Consider the following 15,240-nt stretch of genomic DNA (forward strand, 5'->3'; position numbering starts at 1 on the left):
TTTTTTAGCAACTCATTTGCAGATTTGTTGTGCTATGAGAATTTACCAATGAAGCTGTATAGTCTCTGAGCTTTATTCAGGTTCACACTTCATATGCAGAAGAGTACTAAATTATTGTAATTTAGATACATGATCATATAAAACTGTAACATGTCTAATTTTGCATTTGTATTCAGAGCTTGACGCTCTTTATGGTCTAAATGAAATTATAAGCCACCATAAGTTGTTGGGAACCAGAAAAGTTGAGCACGAGGGAATAGAGGTTTTCTATGTTTCTTTCAAGCTTGAATCTTTCTTCAGATACATATGATCTTAGGGTATGCTCTAATACACGCTTCATAGGGGTTACTCTTTATTCATTTATTTTAAATCTCCAACAAACTAGATTTCACAACAATTTCTGTAATTTGGGCTGAAATATATTCGCCTTTTTGTTTACATATAGTTGTATTTATAGCTGTATGATGAACATGGCAAAGAACTAATCATCCGCCTCTGTCCCCTTAATGGAAAAACCACAAAATACACCAAATCTCCCCATATAAAGAAATTTAGTTTTGATGAATGAGTAGATATTCAGAGTCTCTGTGAACACAAGTCTTTCAAGTGAGCATTCTTCGAAAACAGAACTCCCTGAACTCTCGCCAGCCTACATGAATGTTCTGTTATCAACTGATATGTTGATGGCCTTTCCCAGGGGACAATCCCATAATCATCGTTATACTCTTCCATTTCTCCCACCAAAAACTGCCAAACAAAACATCCTGCCCCAGACCCATTTTTCCTTGCAGATCTGTACATGACTTTGAAGACAGTTTTGTAGAATCTGTCTCGCTGAGAAGGCTCGAAATCGTCGTTCAGGTTTGAATATCCAAATTCAGTGAACATGACAGGTTTCATCAGTTCTTTGTCACCGTCTTCAATGTGAGAAACCATCCATTTGATGACATATTTTAGCGTCTCTTTAAATTCTTGATCATGAAACCTACCAGAGAGACAGAACGGAATGCATTTTAGGTTAACTGGACGATCAAGCAGATATGACAGATCTCATCATTCATCAATATCCTTGCCTTTATCCCATTCAAAAAACAATGTACATCTGTTTATTATGTATCCTTAGCAGTTGAAGGAGGCTTGTAACACTTTTTAGAGGATTTGCATGAACAGATAAACAACTACCAAATGAAAAACAAAACTTAAAATTTCTGGCCAAGGGTCTATTTAATGATTTTTTTGGTAGTTTAGTTAAGTTTTCTCAAACATCCTCGGAGTATTTGCTTTGTTTCCTTGAATGACTTTATATTCATTCCATCAATTTCCTTCCTAGGCATTATAAAGTTAGAAAAAAAAAAAATAGTTTCAATTTGTGAAAGCTTACCATTGATCAGGGTAGATGTGAACAGAAGCAAAATCAACCGTCGAGATATTTGAGTTGCGAATGAAATCAGATCCAAGGGTGGCTGCCCACTCTCCTGGGTTAATAGTCAACCTTTTGGGGCTTTCAGGACCATAGAATCCTTCGAGGCCAACAGTCAGTAGATGGTTCTTGTCAATTGATTTCACGAAAGTTGACATTTCTTCTATCCACTCCTGCAATTCTATGACAAACAATTAATTCATAATCAACTATAAGGGACGATTAGAAAAGGAGAATGAATGCGTGTTAGTAAAAAGTGTAAATGACTCTTTTCATAATGCACCTGATTCAGAAGGAAAACACACACATTAATATATTGCTAGTAGAAGTGTTTGTACAAAGGTATTTAGAAGGTTATTTGTTCATAAGGGAAAAAAGCACATTAAAATATAAAAGAATCTCAAGTCAGGAAATGTGAGTTTGAGAGGGATCCCTGTCAAAAGTTGGGCTGTGTTGAAGCAATTCAATAACTTTGACCAAAGTTCCATGATTTTCAAAGGTATTTTTTTTTCCTAATTGGTACTCACACACACTTGTCTCTTCTGAGACTTGAAGCCTTGACCTCCCTTTAGGAAGTAAGCGGCTGATACTGCTAGGCCACGGGCCCGTTGGTATTTTCAAAGGTATGATAATTATTATTTTTTAGATAGAATAGCCAACGGAAGGACATTTACCATAGAAACCTATTAGAACTGAGCAACACCACTAGAATGGTACCCGTCTCAGTGCAGCACCAATTGACTTTAATCCTGTCATAACTTCACTTACTGATATAGTGATACTTGATCAATAAAATTAAAAAAACAGAGATGGTTTAGTTTCAAATTGTCTAAAGATAATTTCACTTATAAGGATTAATAACATTTTGGCAGAAGTATGAAAATTAAGTAAGCATATTTAAAATAAAATTCAAGAAGATTAGAAATAACATAGGGCCTGTTTGGTTCAGTTTTCAGATAACTAAAAATCAGAAAACAGTGAAGAAACTTGTTTGGTTGCAGTTTTTTGCTGAAAACTCAGTTGGATATTTGATTTGAAATAGCAGAGGGCCTGTTTGGTTCAGTTTTCGATCTCCAGAGAACTGAAAATCAGAAAACGGTAAAGAAGCTTGTTTGGTTGCAGTTTTCTGCTGAAAACTCAGTTAAAAGAATGTCTGTTTTTAGATAATTGTCTTTTATAGTTCTTTGAATACAGTTTTCTGATTTCTGAGAACTGTTTTCAGAAAATTGAACCAAACATGCCCATAAACTCTTACAAAGAACTGGAACCAAACTGAAGTTTCAGACCATGTTCCATTGTTTATACTCTTTCTCCATATAATATGTATAAGGAGTTTACAACTTACTTGGAGAGTGTTGCCTGAAGCATCGCTCATGCATCTGGGTTCATTAATTAACTCCCATGCAAAGATGGTGGGATCATTTCTATATTCAATTCCAGTGATAGTGTTCTTCCTAGTCAGCACGGTCTGCAAAAACAAAATTTGTTACAATTGGAGAAATGCTTTATAGTAATATCATTATTTCATATCTCAATATAACATCATAATGCCTTTAAAATTTTAATAAATTCAGCAAACAACGGAAGGAAAGAATCTCAATGATTTATTCTGCTGAACCCCTAACAGTTGCGGAAAGGCTTCGTTAAAAACTTCATTGGCTTGGTAATTGATACACAAGATTAATATAGCAGTTAAATGTACTGTGGAATAAATTCTCAGTTCAGTGTGATTTCTTTTCCAATGAATTCTGGAATCTTAGCTCGATTCGTAGGAATGAAGCACTCTTAATATTTTTCCTGATTGATTCCTGAATGCCAAATTATTCAGCTTTGGATCTTCCTTAATCTTCTAATCTGTCAGCAGGCCAAACAATCTATGCGGGATGTGGTAAATTCACAAGCCTACATCTATAAGGTTAGTGATCATGATTTGGGATTTCCATATTCAAGAATTTTGCAAAAACAGGACTTGCATTCTTTTTTCGAGGTAAATCTATTTTTGTTAATCACCATATCTCTGATTTATTGGTGATAAATGAAAAGCTTATTATTTTCTTCATCATGATCCCCTTAATAGATATTCTTTTCTATAATGGAACTTCTTTTTCTATAACAAAACATTCAAGGATCATCTACTGGGGACTTGGGACATTCAATGAAAACTTATTCAGTCCATTTGTGTTTATACTGCAACAGGTCTTTTTTGTTTCTGGTAGCCTTTAAATGAGTCTGTTTCTCTCTCTTAAATTTGTCTTAAATATGTGGCATTCAAGAAATTCAACAGGCGATCTCATTTGTTGCTTATTTCAATTATCATCATGATGCAATGCTATAAACTTGTGTTTCTAGTGCTATGTGACTATGATCTTCTTAACAATTGTGCCTGTAGAGGGTTGTTTGTCATCACAATATACTTAGAACGAACTGCACAGTTGTGATATGAAAAAAAAAAACATGATAATAACTGGTAAATATCAGCCTCATGATGCATGAAAAATAATTTGAATATTCTTAAATTTAGAAAAGAAGCAAATTAAATATATATATATATATACATATTCAGGCTCTCCAATAAGATAAGCTTAAGTTTAGTCCTGATTTTACTTCATGGTTATCTTGTAGTAACCTTGAAAGAAAAACCCATGAGCTTTGTGGAAATGAAGAAAACTTAGTAAGACAAATAGATTACATTGACGCGATCCTTGACTAATGGCGGATGGATATATCAAAAAAGAACAAATCATTAGAAGAGGGAAAACTAATAAGACAAGTAGATTACCTTGACATAATTCTTGAAATAATGGCGGATGGACGGATCAAAAAAGAATGAATCATTAGAAGAGCTTAAGCCGATGCCTTCTTCCCATGCCCACTTGACATACTGAGTCTTCCCACCATATGCTTGCAAATTATTAACTAAGCTAAGTAGGAGCCTAATTCCTTCTTGTCTGGCCTCTGCAATGACATGGTCCAAGGCCTGTTGCATACTATCGGTCATTGAAATGGAAAAGTACCAAATAATGAAAATCATAACAAATGATTTTACTGGCAGATATATACCAAATTAAAAATAAAAAATGAATAAATAATTGAGCTTTTTGGGAGTTCTGTAATCTGGTAAAATATGATCAGCTTCAACAATATATGGGCTATCATTGTGAATCAGTACAACAACAACAACAATAACTTCAATAACATAATTTTTTTCTCTTTAAGAAATTGTAGTCTTCCACGCACATAGGAACTTCATGTAAATTATATACAACCAGTCATTTATGGCAACGTTAATCAAGTTCAGTAAATTGGATTTTACAGAACTCAAGATTGACCTCACAAAAAGCAATGTCAAAAAGAAGATAATATAGTAAAATGAATCAGTAATGCTTCCAATTTTAAATCACCCTGTTGTCAGGATTGGCAAATGAAATATATAGAGCATTAACAAAACATCAATTTTTATAGGGTTAATTTTGAGAGACCTTCAGTAGCAATGTATTAGATTCCTAAGGTAATTCTCAATTCTATCAATGAAGAAATTGATTTCATAGTCTATGGTCAATGATTAACTGAAGCAGTAAGTTTAAACAGAAACACATATAAAACCATAGAATCAGAATAGAACAAGTATACAGAAAATGACTTAAGTGTTATTATTACCTTGAAAACTTGCTCATCAAATCGACCAGGGGATAACTGAAGGGCATGATAGTCACCGTCATTGAAGGCCCAAGTTCGACAAACAGTAAGTCCCATCTTGGCACCAGTCTTGAGCATTTCTCTCACCCTGGGTCTACTATTTTCCTCCACAGCCTGGTCCATCAACCAGTAAGAGTTCCACCCATTAACGTAGAATACTCTTCCATCCACCATGAATTGAGTCCCATTCCTCTCCACAAAACCCAATTCTGGTTCTTTATGGTAATCGAACCACAGGTCTCCAAAAGACAAATAAATGAAAGCAAGACATGATGCAAAGCCAAGGATTGGGTAAAGCAGCCCATTTCCTCCAAACATTCTCTTTTTTGATGATTTATCCATAAAATGAAGAACAAGCAAACTCTGCCCGAAATTAGGAATTGCTTTTCGAACACCCTTTGAGCTATAAATTCTCAAAATTAAAGATACCCAAATGAGGTTTATATACCTTTAGATCTCTTAAACCCCAAAATCGAAGCAACCAAGATGAAAAAAACAATATGCTGAAGAACACCCAGATCAGTTTCTGTGAAGGGTACCCTAAATTAACTTGGAAGACGCCAAAAACCCAAGAATACGAAACTGCATGATACCTCTGTAACTTATGTTTAAGAGAGATAGAATGCATGTGTCATGAAAATGGGATTTTATACAGGGAATTGAAGCAAAGAAGAGATTAATGGTGAAAATGAGGTAGGGTGAGAACAAATGTGAGAGAAAGCACACACACCTAACATAATAGACCCACACCTGGAAAGTGGTGTCGAAGTGTAGCAGTAGAAGAGTAAAGATGGGGTGGTGTGTGGTGGACTGTTGGTATCACCCTAATTTTTAGATCTGAGTTCTCGTAATGTTTACCCACCCCTTTAATATCTATAGCTGGACAAGTTTTTTCAACACCCTTGACCATATATGACATGTATGTATCTGTATCTTCCATATCTTTTACTTTCTTCCAGTTATTTGTCTTTTTTGGTATTTATTTTCAGTGATTTATTTTGCAAGGACTTTCCACCTTCAGTTATTTATTATTTTTAGTACTTTATGAGATTTTTATGCTTCTTCTGGCAGATCTTTTGCAGGAAGTTTTAGTTAAATCAAGGGACAAAATAAGAGCTGCTTTGAGTGATCAAAGTTAAAGCAAATTTGGTACTGTAGACCATTTTCTTTAGTTTTTTTGGTCACTGTGAAGCTATATATATAATATATAAACTTAGATCACTGCAAAGAGAAATGATATTGATATTTCCAAAATAACAAAATGAAAAAAGAAAAAAATATTCCACTTGCTTTTTTTTCTTTCTTGTAGCCCCAATATTATCTCCTTTAAATTAGGCGTGTTTCCTTTTTCTTCCCTTGAGGAATCTTTCTTTTTTGTTTTTTAGTGTCTTCTTTTTTTCTTTTCTGTTTTTTCCTCCGACTTACCTTACCAAAAAAAAAAAACATTTTGGGTTTTTTATGTCCTATGTAAATACTCTCGTGACACATTTGACAGTTCTTGGTCTATGTTAATATCTTTTACCTTCCTCTCTAATTTCGTCATTTGGGGCTTAATTGTCGTATATCATGATTTTTAAAAGTTGTTTTGCTACTAGCTAAATTTGTTAGGTTTTTTTTTAGATACTTAGAGTCGCTATCAAATAGTTATAATACTGGAGACTTTTGGGTACCTAAATTTAGTGGATTCTAATTTGATTATAATAGACACAGATTTTATTCCGTGAACCTTCTATTTCGGCATGCCATAGTTTATCATTTTCCTTTTCTTTTTTTATTCACCATTTAGCATTAACTAATACATTCCATGTACAACGATTATGTTTTTCCTAGGAGAGAGCGTCTCTCTGCACGTGCTGCTTGTAACTACTGTATTAAAAAAATGGTCATATGAACTGCGGTCCATCTAAAAACAGATTGATGATCTTCTTTACTTATTTCTTTATATATATATATATATCAAACACACGAATGTTAAAAAATCCTTGTATTTTTCTTATGCCTCCTTAAAATATGCTAAGAGAGAACATGTTTCTTTATAACCATTTTTTTGAAGCAGAACCATTGAAGATAAAGGAGTGTTTGTTGTCCTAAGATTTTTCTCTTGAAGATAAAAGGAGTGTTAGTGGTTTTAAAATTTATCTTTTGAAGATCAATAGGTTATCAGACCTCTATTTTAAAAAGGGAAGTTAGGGTTGCAGCCTCAATAAAGTTGTGTGTGAGTACTAAGAAAAAAAAAAAAAATCTCTCTTGAATATTAAATAAGAGAAACTTGACTTAATGGATCATACATGTATGGTGTAAACAATAAATATAAATAAATAAATAAATCAGACATGTGTGTGCAGTTAAAACCAAAGATTGCCTTTGAAAAAAAAAAAAAAAAAAAAAAAAAAAAAAAAAAAGGTCCACTGATAAAAGATGATATTAATACATGCATATAAACTAATTAAGACAATCACGAGCTAATTAGAATGTAATCACTTGCATGTACTTTGAGGTTGGTGCATGTTCACAGACTATGATGCGAATTATCTTCTTGTTACATAGATTAAATATATTATGTTAATCATATATATATAATATATATCATGTTGAAGTGATCTGTATATTTGCTCTTTCTCATGGATGTCAAATACATTAAACTTCTTTTTGCTTTCCTCTCAATCTTTATTATTATTATTATTATTTTTTTTTTTGCAAACTTTCCTCTCAATCAATCGCTCGTCAAATAAATGTTTTATGTGGTTATCAGCCTTGAGTCTATTTGACCGGTGGTTAAAATGGATAAATCAGAAATTCATATCGATAATGACTTATGTCGTTGTAAGGTAAGTTTCTTATGGCTTGAAAATTGATGTATGAAAATTGATCCTTGATAAATATTATTGTTAACAGTAACTGTTTCAGAGAATTTTTCTCTCTCAGGTGGGTAATTGTAGAATTATGATGGTGTTACAAAACTAATTAGGATGATTCTTCATTTCATGATTTTAATCATCAAATTCTCATTACCAATATCATCTCGATCAAGGACTTTGTGCCAAACAATGATATTAGTTTTACAACGGCTTAATTAATAGTCTTCTTTCCTCAACTGTTGTAGGACTTATGGCCTAGCTAGAATGCGATGTGCAACCTCCTTTCAATTTCAATTTTAATTTCTTACTTTGTTTCCGAATTTACATATATCATCATTTTTATATATCCTAGGTTGCCACCAATTCCATTAGTAAGTCTAAATGCAAACTTTTACTCCATGGGTTGGTGAGTCCTCAATATCAAAAAGATCAATTCAATTGTTCAGATCTCATCATGTATATCAATTTCTGGAAAGCTCATCATCTTAATTGTCTCACATCTTCTTTAATTTAATTATGAGTTAGTGCCATGAGATCCAAAACCTAGCTATTTATATATGTGGAGCCCTAATTAAGACTCAAGAGTGCGCATTGTCAGAGTTGAGATAGGCTAACCATTTTTTTTAGTTACTACATTCCATTTAACAGTTATGAAGATAATGAAGTTGTAAAGGGCATGTGTGTATATATATACACATACATATGTTTTACATGCTCCTCCTACTTGTCCTATAATCATTTCATCCCTATGTTACAATGTCTTTTATAAAAGTATATGAAGTTTGAGGCGTTACAATGTCTTTTATAAAAGTATATGAAGTTTGAGGCGTAGGTTCATTAAGATGGAATTAATTAATGTAACACATACACCTTTGATATTATTACAAGGGTTAAGGGCAAGAAACACTCCCATTACATACAAAAGGTGCAAGAAACACTCCTATTATTTCAATTTGTGCAAACAAAGATATTTCAATTGAAATGTCTAAAATACCCCTATAATTTTTTCTCCTTTCTCTCTCCTCAGATTGTCTCTCCACTCGCTTTCTCTCTTTAATACATAGGGTCTGCTTCGGCGATAATGACGGTGAGCAGCAAGCCAGCAAGGAAGTGCTCGGGTTAACCAAAGAGCTCGACGATGACATTCTAAAACGGATGCTAAAGCTGAAGCGGCGGGGATGAACTAGCGACAGAAGAGGAAGGAAAAAAAAAAATGGAACGGTGGTCTAGGAAAGGAAAAAAGGGAAGACGACAGACTGAAACTTACTGACGAGAAAGCAAGGATGGTCGGTGGGAAGGAACCGGCGAGCAAGGATGACGGAACGGAACAATGGTCTCAGAGTTATTTTTTATCGACGAGAAACGACAACGAGCGACCACGTAGTTTACCAGTGAAACTGGAGCACGTTGAAACTGAGGTTCACCGAAACAGGTGCAAATCGGACTGAACCATATCGGAACATGAGTTAAAGTTAGGTTTTCGCTTAGTCTGTTTTGAAGCTCACTGGTTTTTGATATGAAGCTCTGTGTTGATGATTGTTCTTTGTGAGATGATGAGATTATTCCACGTAGGCCGAGAATGTTGAGATTAGTATCCAAGGGGGGATTTAAGCAACATAAGGGATTCTCTTATGCTTACGATTAAGAGAGGGAAGGCGGTTGTTAATACCCAAGTAACTTGAGCTCGATGATAGTAGTGTTGGTTGTTGTATTTTTGGTATCACCTTAATGACTAATTAATGCTCTTATCTATACTACATGTTCCTCTGGTCAATGCCCTCTGGTCACAAGGATAGCTCCTCTTTTGCCTATTGGGTCGATGACCTTACCTCTTGACAGATGGGACATTGGTAGGTGACCCGAGGCGCTTTGCCCCTCGATTGGTGGAGGTAATGACGTTCCACATTAAATGTGGGTCTTATCAAATGGATCATGCATTTAATGCACCGCTTGCCCCTTACCTGGAACTTGACCTCGGGTATTAAACATCCTCTCCCCCTTATGTTGGCCTCGAAGCGAGGCAACTCCTTAGATCCCAGCCTCCTGTTCACATTTCCTCAGATTCCCAAGACTGGAGATGAGGAAGAAAGCCTCCTCGGTGTTCCGCCTTCTTGGTCCCACGAGGCTTTGTCCCAACTCTGCACCCCAAAGCTTCTTCAACCTGGGGGGCTTGGGGTGAGAGAGCCTACCTTGTCCGAAGCTCAGTCTGTAGGAGGGAGCCTCGAATGAGGTAAAAGAGGTGGGACCCATCCAACTGGAGTGGGGTACCTCCACAGGAGAGTGAAGGGTGGTGACCCCTTCCTCGTTCAGTGAATTCAGTCATAGGACAAGTAGCTCGAGATCACTTGATCCTTTCAGAGGAACGCCAGACAGATACTAGTGTGGTCTAATTAGCACTAACTAGGTGTAACGTTTTTCAAAAATAGTGCCACGTGAGCAGGTGTTGTGGCACCGCCGTCAACACTCTGTTTTTGCGATCTCTAAAACACACTAGATGAGTACGGCGTGGTTGGTATCTATAGCGATGCATGCCAATACTGTTTGGTCGGTTGTGTTTGCCTAGCACGTTGATGAAGCTTCGCGCCTCGTCGGTGTTTACGTTAATGAATAACCTTGATGATGACAATAAGCCCAATAAGAGTGGGACGTGGTTGGTATCTAAGGCAATCCCAAGCCTACTATCTTTGTTGAATCGTACTCCATGGAGGTGCCAACAATCCACATCTAGAGCTTCTGTGCTCAACAACATGGACCCTTCATCGTCGTATAAAAAAATTTTGGTCAAAATTGATGATCGGGGGATAATTTGTTCAAAAATGAATAATACATGGAGTTATATGTATTTTTTTTTTTCTTTCTAATGGCGGGTTTATTGCACGATTTATATATAACATGAGTGTTATTTGCACTTTACCCCGTATTATAACTAAAGAGATGAAGTAACCCGGAAGCCTAATGAGATATGCCTTTACTTTGTTTTTGTTTTTTATTTTTTTTTTGTAAGGCAAGAAGTGTAATTGTCGAAGCCTGACACACTAAAATTCACTAGAGATACTAATGCACTGAGTTACTTAGACAATTGCAAGATATGCCTTTACAAGCAGTTTTGTGACATTAAATTTAGACTTGCGTTATTCTTTCAATTTCAAAGCCATCAATATCAATAATCCACCGCCATTTATATATGTATATAACACATTATACATATATATGCTGGAGCCTAGAATTAATGCTGATTTTTCAGTCCATTTATTTTATCTCTATTTCATCAAGTAGATCGAGCTAGTGATACAATTGATTGGACTCGCCCTTTTCTTAATACGATTTAATTGAGTTAGTTTATCTATTTAATTAGAACAAAAACATGCATGGAATGGCCTGGGAACGGAAATTTCCAAATCTATATTCACCGGAAACAAAAAAAAAAAAAAAAAAAAAAAAAATCGCTTGTTTATCCTCAATCAGCAAAGGTGAGTATTTTCTGCATTAAATATGAGAATTAAGGGAAGAGAATCACGATTTCCGCCCACCAAAATAATAAAAATAAAAATAAAAAAAAAAACGAGTCAAATTTTTTTTTGGTTGGTAATTTATAATTTAAGATTGTACCACTGTTGGCGCTGGAATACTTCAAAGATATTGGTATAGTCATTATAAAAGAGCTCTAATTGCTTTTTAATATAGCAATATGAAATGGTCAAATAGTATTAGGGCTATTTCAAAATCATTATTGTCAAATTATGGAATAAAATGGATAAGTATATATGATTTACACTTTTCTTTTTTCATATGAAAAATTAGAGAAAGATTAGGATATTTAGGTAGAAATAGAAAATGTTTTTTTTTCTCATATGAAAAATTATTATTATTATTTCACCAAGAAAACGTCACAGCATTTTATCGATTACGTATATTTAATTCTCTTCATTGTTGTGATTACGAGAGCCTAGTATAGGTTCTTGTCACACATAAAATTTGAACAGAGAGTCTTGGACTAATAAGTAAGTGGTCCGTTGAGAATTTGGGTGACGCGGCGTGCGCCTAAATACATTTGTCACTCCCAGATGGAAAAAGTTGGGCTACAAATATCTTGTGAACTGGGCCTAAGGAAGCCTGGGAAGCCATCAGGGTATGAGAAGCAAAAGGCCCAGACCACAAATATCCTCTGTGCTGGTCCTAATAGACGCTGGGAAGCCACCAGGCCGGGGGATGTTCTAAATTGGACAAAGAGACCATCCAAGATATGTTGAAACCGGGGCTCCACCCTTGTTCCATAAATTAGAAGACAAAAGAGAGCATCCCTTGGAAAATCAGCAACATGATCATGACTTAAATGAATTATAAATGGAAAAATATCTCAGCACTGTGTATATATATATCTAGTACAATAAATTAAATTATATATATATATATATATATATATATATATATATATATATATATATTGTTTTCGTTTTAAAATAAGTGTCCACCTTTTTATTATTATTCGTCTCAAAATAAGTATCTTCTTGTCTTGAAAGTATAAAATGTAAACTAATATATCATTGTGTCAACTCAAGTAAATTTAATAATTTATTCACTAATAATACAATAAAAAATTTAAATTATTCTCTTAAAAAATTGAATTTAAAAAAAAAAAGGCAATTATTTTGAGAAAAGAAAGATAAAATGTCAATTTATTATCTTATTTGGATAATTAGGTAAGACAACTATTTTGTTATTCTAAGCCGTTAATGTTTTACCATGTGAACACACACACTGTTGTTTTGACTAAAAAATTGGTTAGACCATCGTGTCTTGAACAATCGCAAAAGAAAGAGCAAATGCCAAATTGGATAAACTAGTTTTTAAAACATAAAAATAATCCAATTCTGTTAAGGAAGAATAAATCAGGAAGTAAGAGATCATATATATATATATATATATATGAACATATCTATTACTACTGTTACATTAAAAAGAGCTTAGGAATTCTCTAATATACTAATTCCAGATCGAAGCCCTCGAACCAGGTCCCAAAACTTGAGATATCTTCTTACCCAAAACCACCCCCATAAAAATAAAAAAATAAAAAATAAAAAACAAAAAACCTTCTTCAAACAACAATTAATGATCAACCAAACACTTCCCACCTAAAATTTCACAACAAATTAATAAACAGTCCACAAAGAAAAGCCATCCATCAACCAATTAATTAGGCTACTTCTTCTTTGTGGTTTCTAACAAGTGCAAAATACCCCAAAACTGCACAGAGCGCCGCCACAACATTTCCTTCCTTGATCAAGATCTTAACCACAAAACCACTCATCTCAGCCGTCAATTTCTTGGCTTCCACCACCACAGCGCTCCTTGGCTTCCCGCAGAAAGTCAGCAGCACCAGCACCGTGATCCACGTCACCAGGGTCGCCGGAACCACCACGGCCAAGGCGGCGCCAATCGAGAGGAGGCCGAAAACTGCCCCCAGCAGCACGGAGGCGTACAGCGCCGGCCACCCAGAAGAAGACGATGATGGGACTGAAGAGGCTGATTCGTACCAAGAGAGTATGGATTTGAGGAGGTTCCAAGTGGATGATAAGAGGATTGTGTACACAACAACAAATAGACATACCCATGTCCTCCTTTTGCTCATCAGCCTTATCAGTAACATGGAAGATGATGATGATGGTGGTGTCTCATAGAAGTTGCCTCTAATTTGTGCTTCTTTTTCTTCTGCCATGGACGCCTGTAGCTTTCTTTCTCTCTCCTTTCCGCTTTTTCCTTCTTCTATTTTCCTATGTGTTCGCTGCTTGGTTTATGTTTCGGTGAACAGCATATATTACTAGTAGTAGATGGGTAAGATTTGAGATAGTCGACACGAGCTTTCGATGGCGCGTGGAACTGAGATTCGGGTTTGATAAAAACAAAATGTTTATCCACTCATTACAAGAAAAAAAATGATATGTGTACGGTATAAAAGTGTTGTAGGCTTGTAGCATTCTTTTTAGAATTTAAAACTACTCGATTATATCTCAAATTTCACAAATGACTCAAAAAGTACTTTGAATTTTTTTTTTTTGAAAATAATATTTAGTTTATTTAAGATCAGATTCTTTTTCACAATTATGCATAAAAAAAATGAACTTTAGTCCATCCAATTCCGACCTTAAATTAATAATTATATGATAAAATTTAAGGTAAATTACTTTGATCTCTTCTAAGATTTAACTATATTACTCAAAGATGAAATTTTTGACAAAATTACTCTGAAATTACAAGAATGCCCTTGAGTAAAAAAAATTATATGTAAAGTTTGTTAATTAATTTAGTTTTATTAGTGTATAAAATATTAATTTAGTATATAAACTTATTTACATATAATTTATTAGTATATAAAATATTAATTTAGTTTTCAAAGTTTGTTAGTTATTTTTTGCAAATTTTTACACTTAAAAATAAAATTATGTAATCATATAATTTAACTTTAAAAGCTTGTTTGATAAAAATAATAATAATAATAAAAAAATAACATATTATATTTAAATTATTTCATTAAAAATTTTAAAAAAATTCAAAAAAATTAGATTAGTAAATATAGAGAATTAATTAACAATTCAAAATTCACTTAAGACACAAAGTACAAACTCACTGAATTATCTAGATATTTACATTAAAAATAGAAGATATAAAGAGTTTTGAAGAGTATACGTGTATGTTGTGTGCGCACGCGCCTTGGAGGCGTAGAGGTGTGGCATTATTCGTGGCGTAAGATACCAAAGTGAACCCGTGGCGTAAAATACCAAAGTGAACCCATGTCTTTATAAAGAATGACAGTTGGATACTTCAACTTTATTGAATGATCAAAGCACGTCAATCTGGACCTCAGACCTGAAGTAGCAGTTAGAGAAGTGGGTTAAGGAACCTTTACTCTCTATATCCACCTGGCTGCCTTCCAAACTCTTTCTAACTTTCCACCCTGCCCATTCCTTTGGAATTTCATTTCCAAGCAAAATGTTTCCCTCTAATTCTGCATATTTATTACAAAACTCACAAATTCAATGTCATGGAGATCTCATATACATATCTAATAATATGTCACTCAAAAAACATATAAATCTTACCACCCCTGAGCTCAAACTTTCTTCCTATTATAATCATCTTAGACGTCTATATCTTATTGCTCTTGAAAAGTTTGTTGGGTCAAGTCCCATTCTCACATGCATTCGACAATTATAAAGTCTTATTTTTTTATTATTATTTTTTTTTATCTTAGAGTGATCTTAGACAATT

At 34.2% G+C, this 15,240-nt stretch overlaps 2 protein-coding genes across 2 annotated transcripts; both read right to left on the reverse strand.

The window, feature by feature from the left end:
• Positions 1-251: 251 nt before the first annotated feature.
• LOC132308894 (mannan endo-1,4-beta-mannosidase 2-like) lies at positions 252-5,968 on the reverse strand. Its single transcript, XM_059807176.1, has 5 exons — positions 5,078-5,968; positions 4,200-4,397; positions 2,766-2,888; positions 1,382-1,593; positions 252-985 (listed from the first exon to the last, which is right to left on the reverse strand). Exons 1-5 carry the CDS (start codon positions 5,456-5,458, stop codon positions 577-579), a joined length of 1,323 nt encoding a protein of 440 aa, XP_059663159.1. The 5' UTR covers positions 5,459-5,968; the 3' UTR covers positions 252-576.
• A 6,893-nt stretch (positions 5,969-12,861) lies between these two features.
• Positions 12,862-13,922, reverse strand: LOC132308895 (uncharacterized). The gene has a single exon (XM_059807177.1). It carries the CDS (start codon positions 13,688-13,690, stop codon positions 13,169-13,171), a length of 522 nt encoding a protein of 173 aa, XP_059663160.1. The 5' UTR covers positions 13,691-13,922; the 3' UTR covers positions 12,862-13,168.
• Positions 13,923-15,240: the final 1,318 nt, after the last annotated feature.

This window comes from Cornus florida, unplaced genomic scaffold (genome assembly GCF_030987335.1).
Source record: "Cornus florida cultivar Cherokee Brave unplaced genomic scaffold, ASM3098733v1 CherokeeBrave_3.0.0_Hap2_Chr05, whole genome shotgun sequence".
NCBI classification, from domain to species: Eukaryota; Viridiplantae; Streptophyta; class Magnoliopsida; order Cornales; family Cornaceae; genus Cornus; species Cornus florida.

What these genes read in the sequence shown, in the direction of transcription:
- LOC132308894 (XM_059807176.1), bottom strand. Translation starts at nt 5,458, where the DNA reads ATGGATAAATCATCAAAAAAGAGAATGTTTGGAGGAAATGGGCTGCTT. An exon ending in TTGATGAGCAAGTTTTCAAG is followed by an intron (nt 4,398 to 5,077) that starts GTAATAATAACA and finishes AGTATGCAACAG; the next exon opens with GCCTTGGACCATGTCATTGC. An exon ending in CACATCTACCCTGATCAATG is followed by an intron (nt 986 to 1,381) that starts GTAAGCTTTCAC and finishes TCTCTCTGGTAG; the next exon opens with GTTTCATGATCAAGAATTTA.
- LOC132308895 (XM_059807177.1), bottom strand. Translation starts at nt 13,690, where the DNA reads ATGGCAGAAGAAAAAGAAGCACAAATTAGAGGCAACTTCTATGAGACA.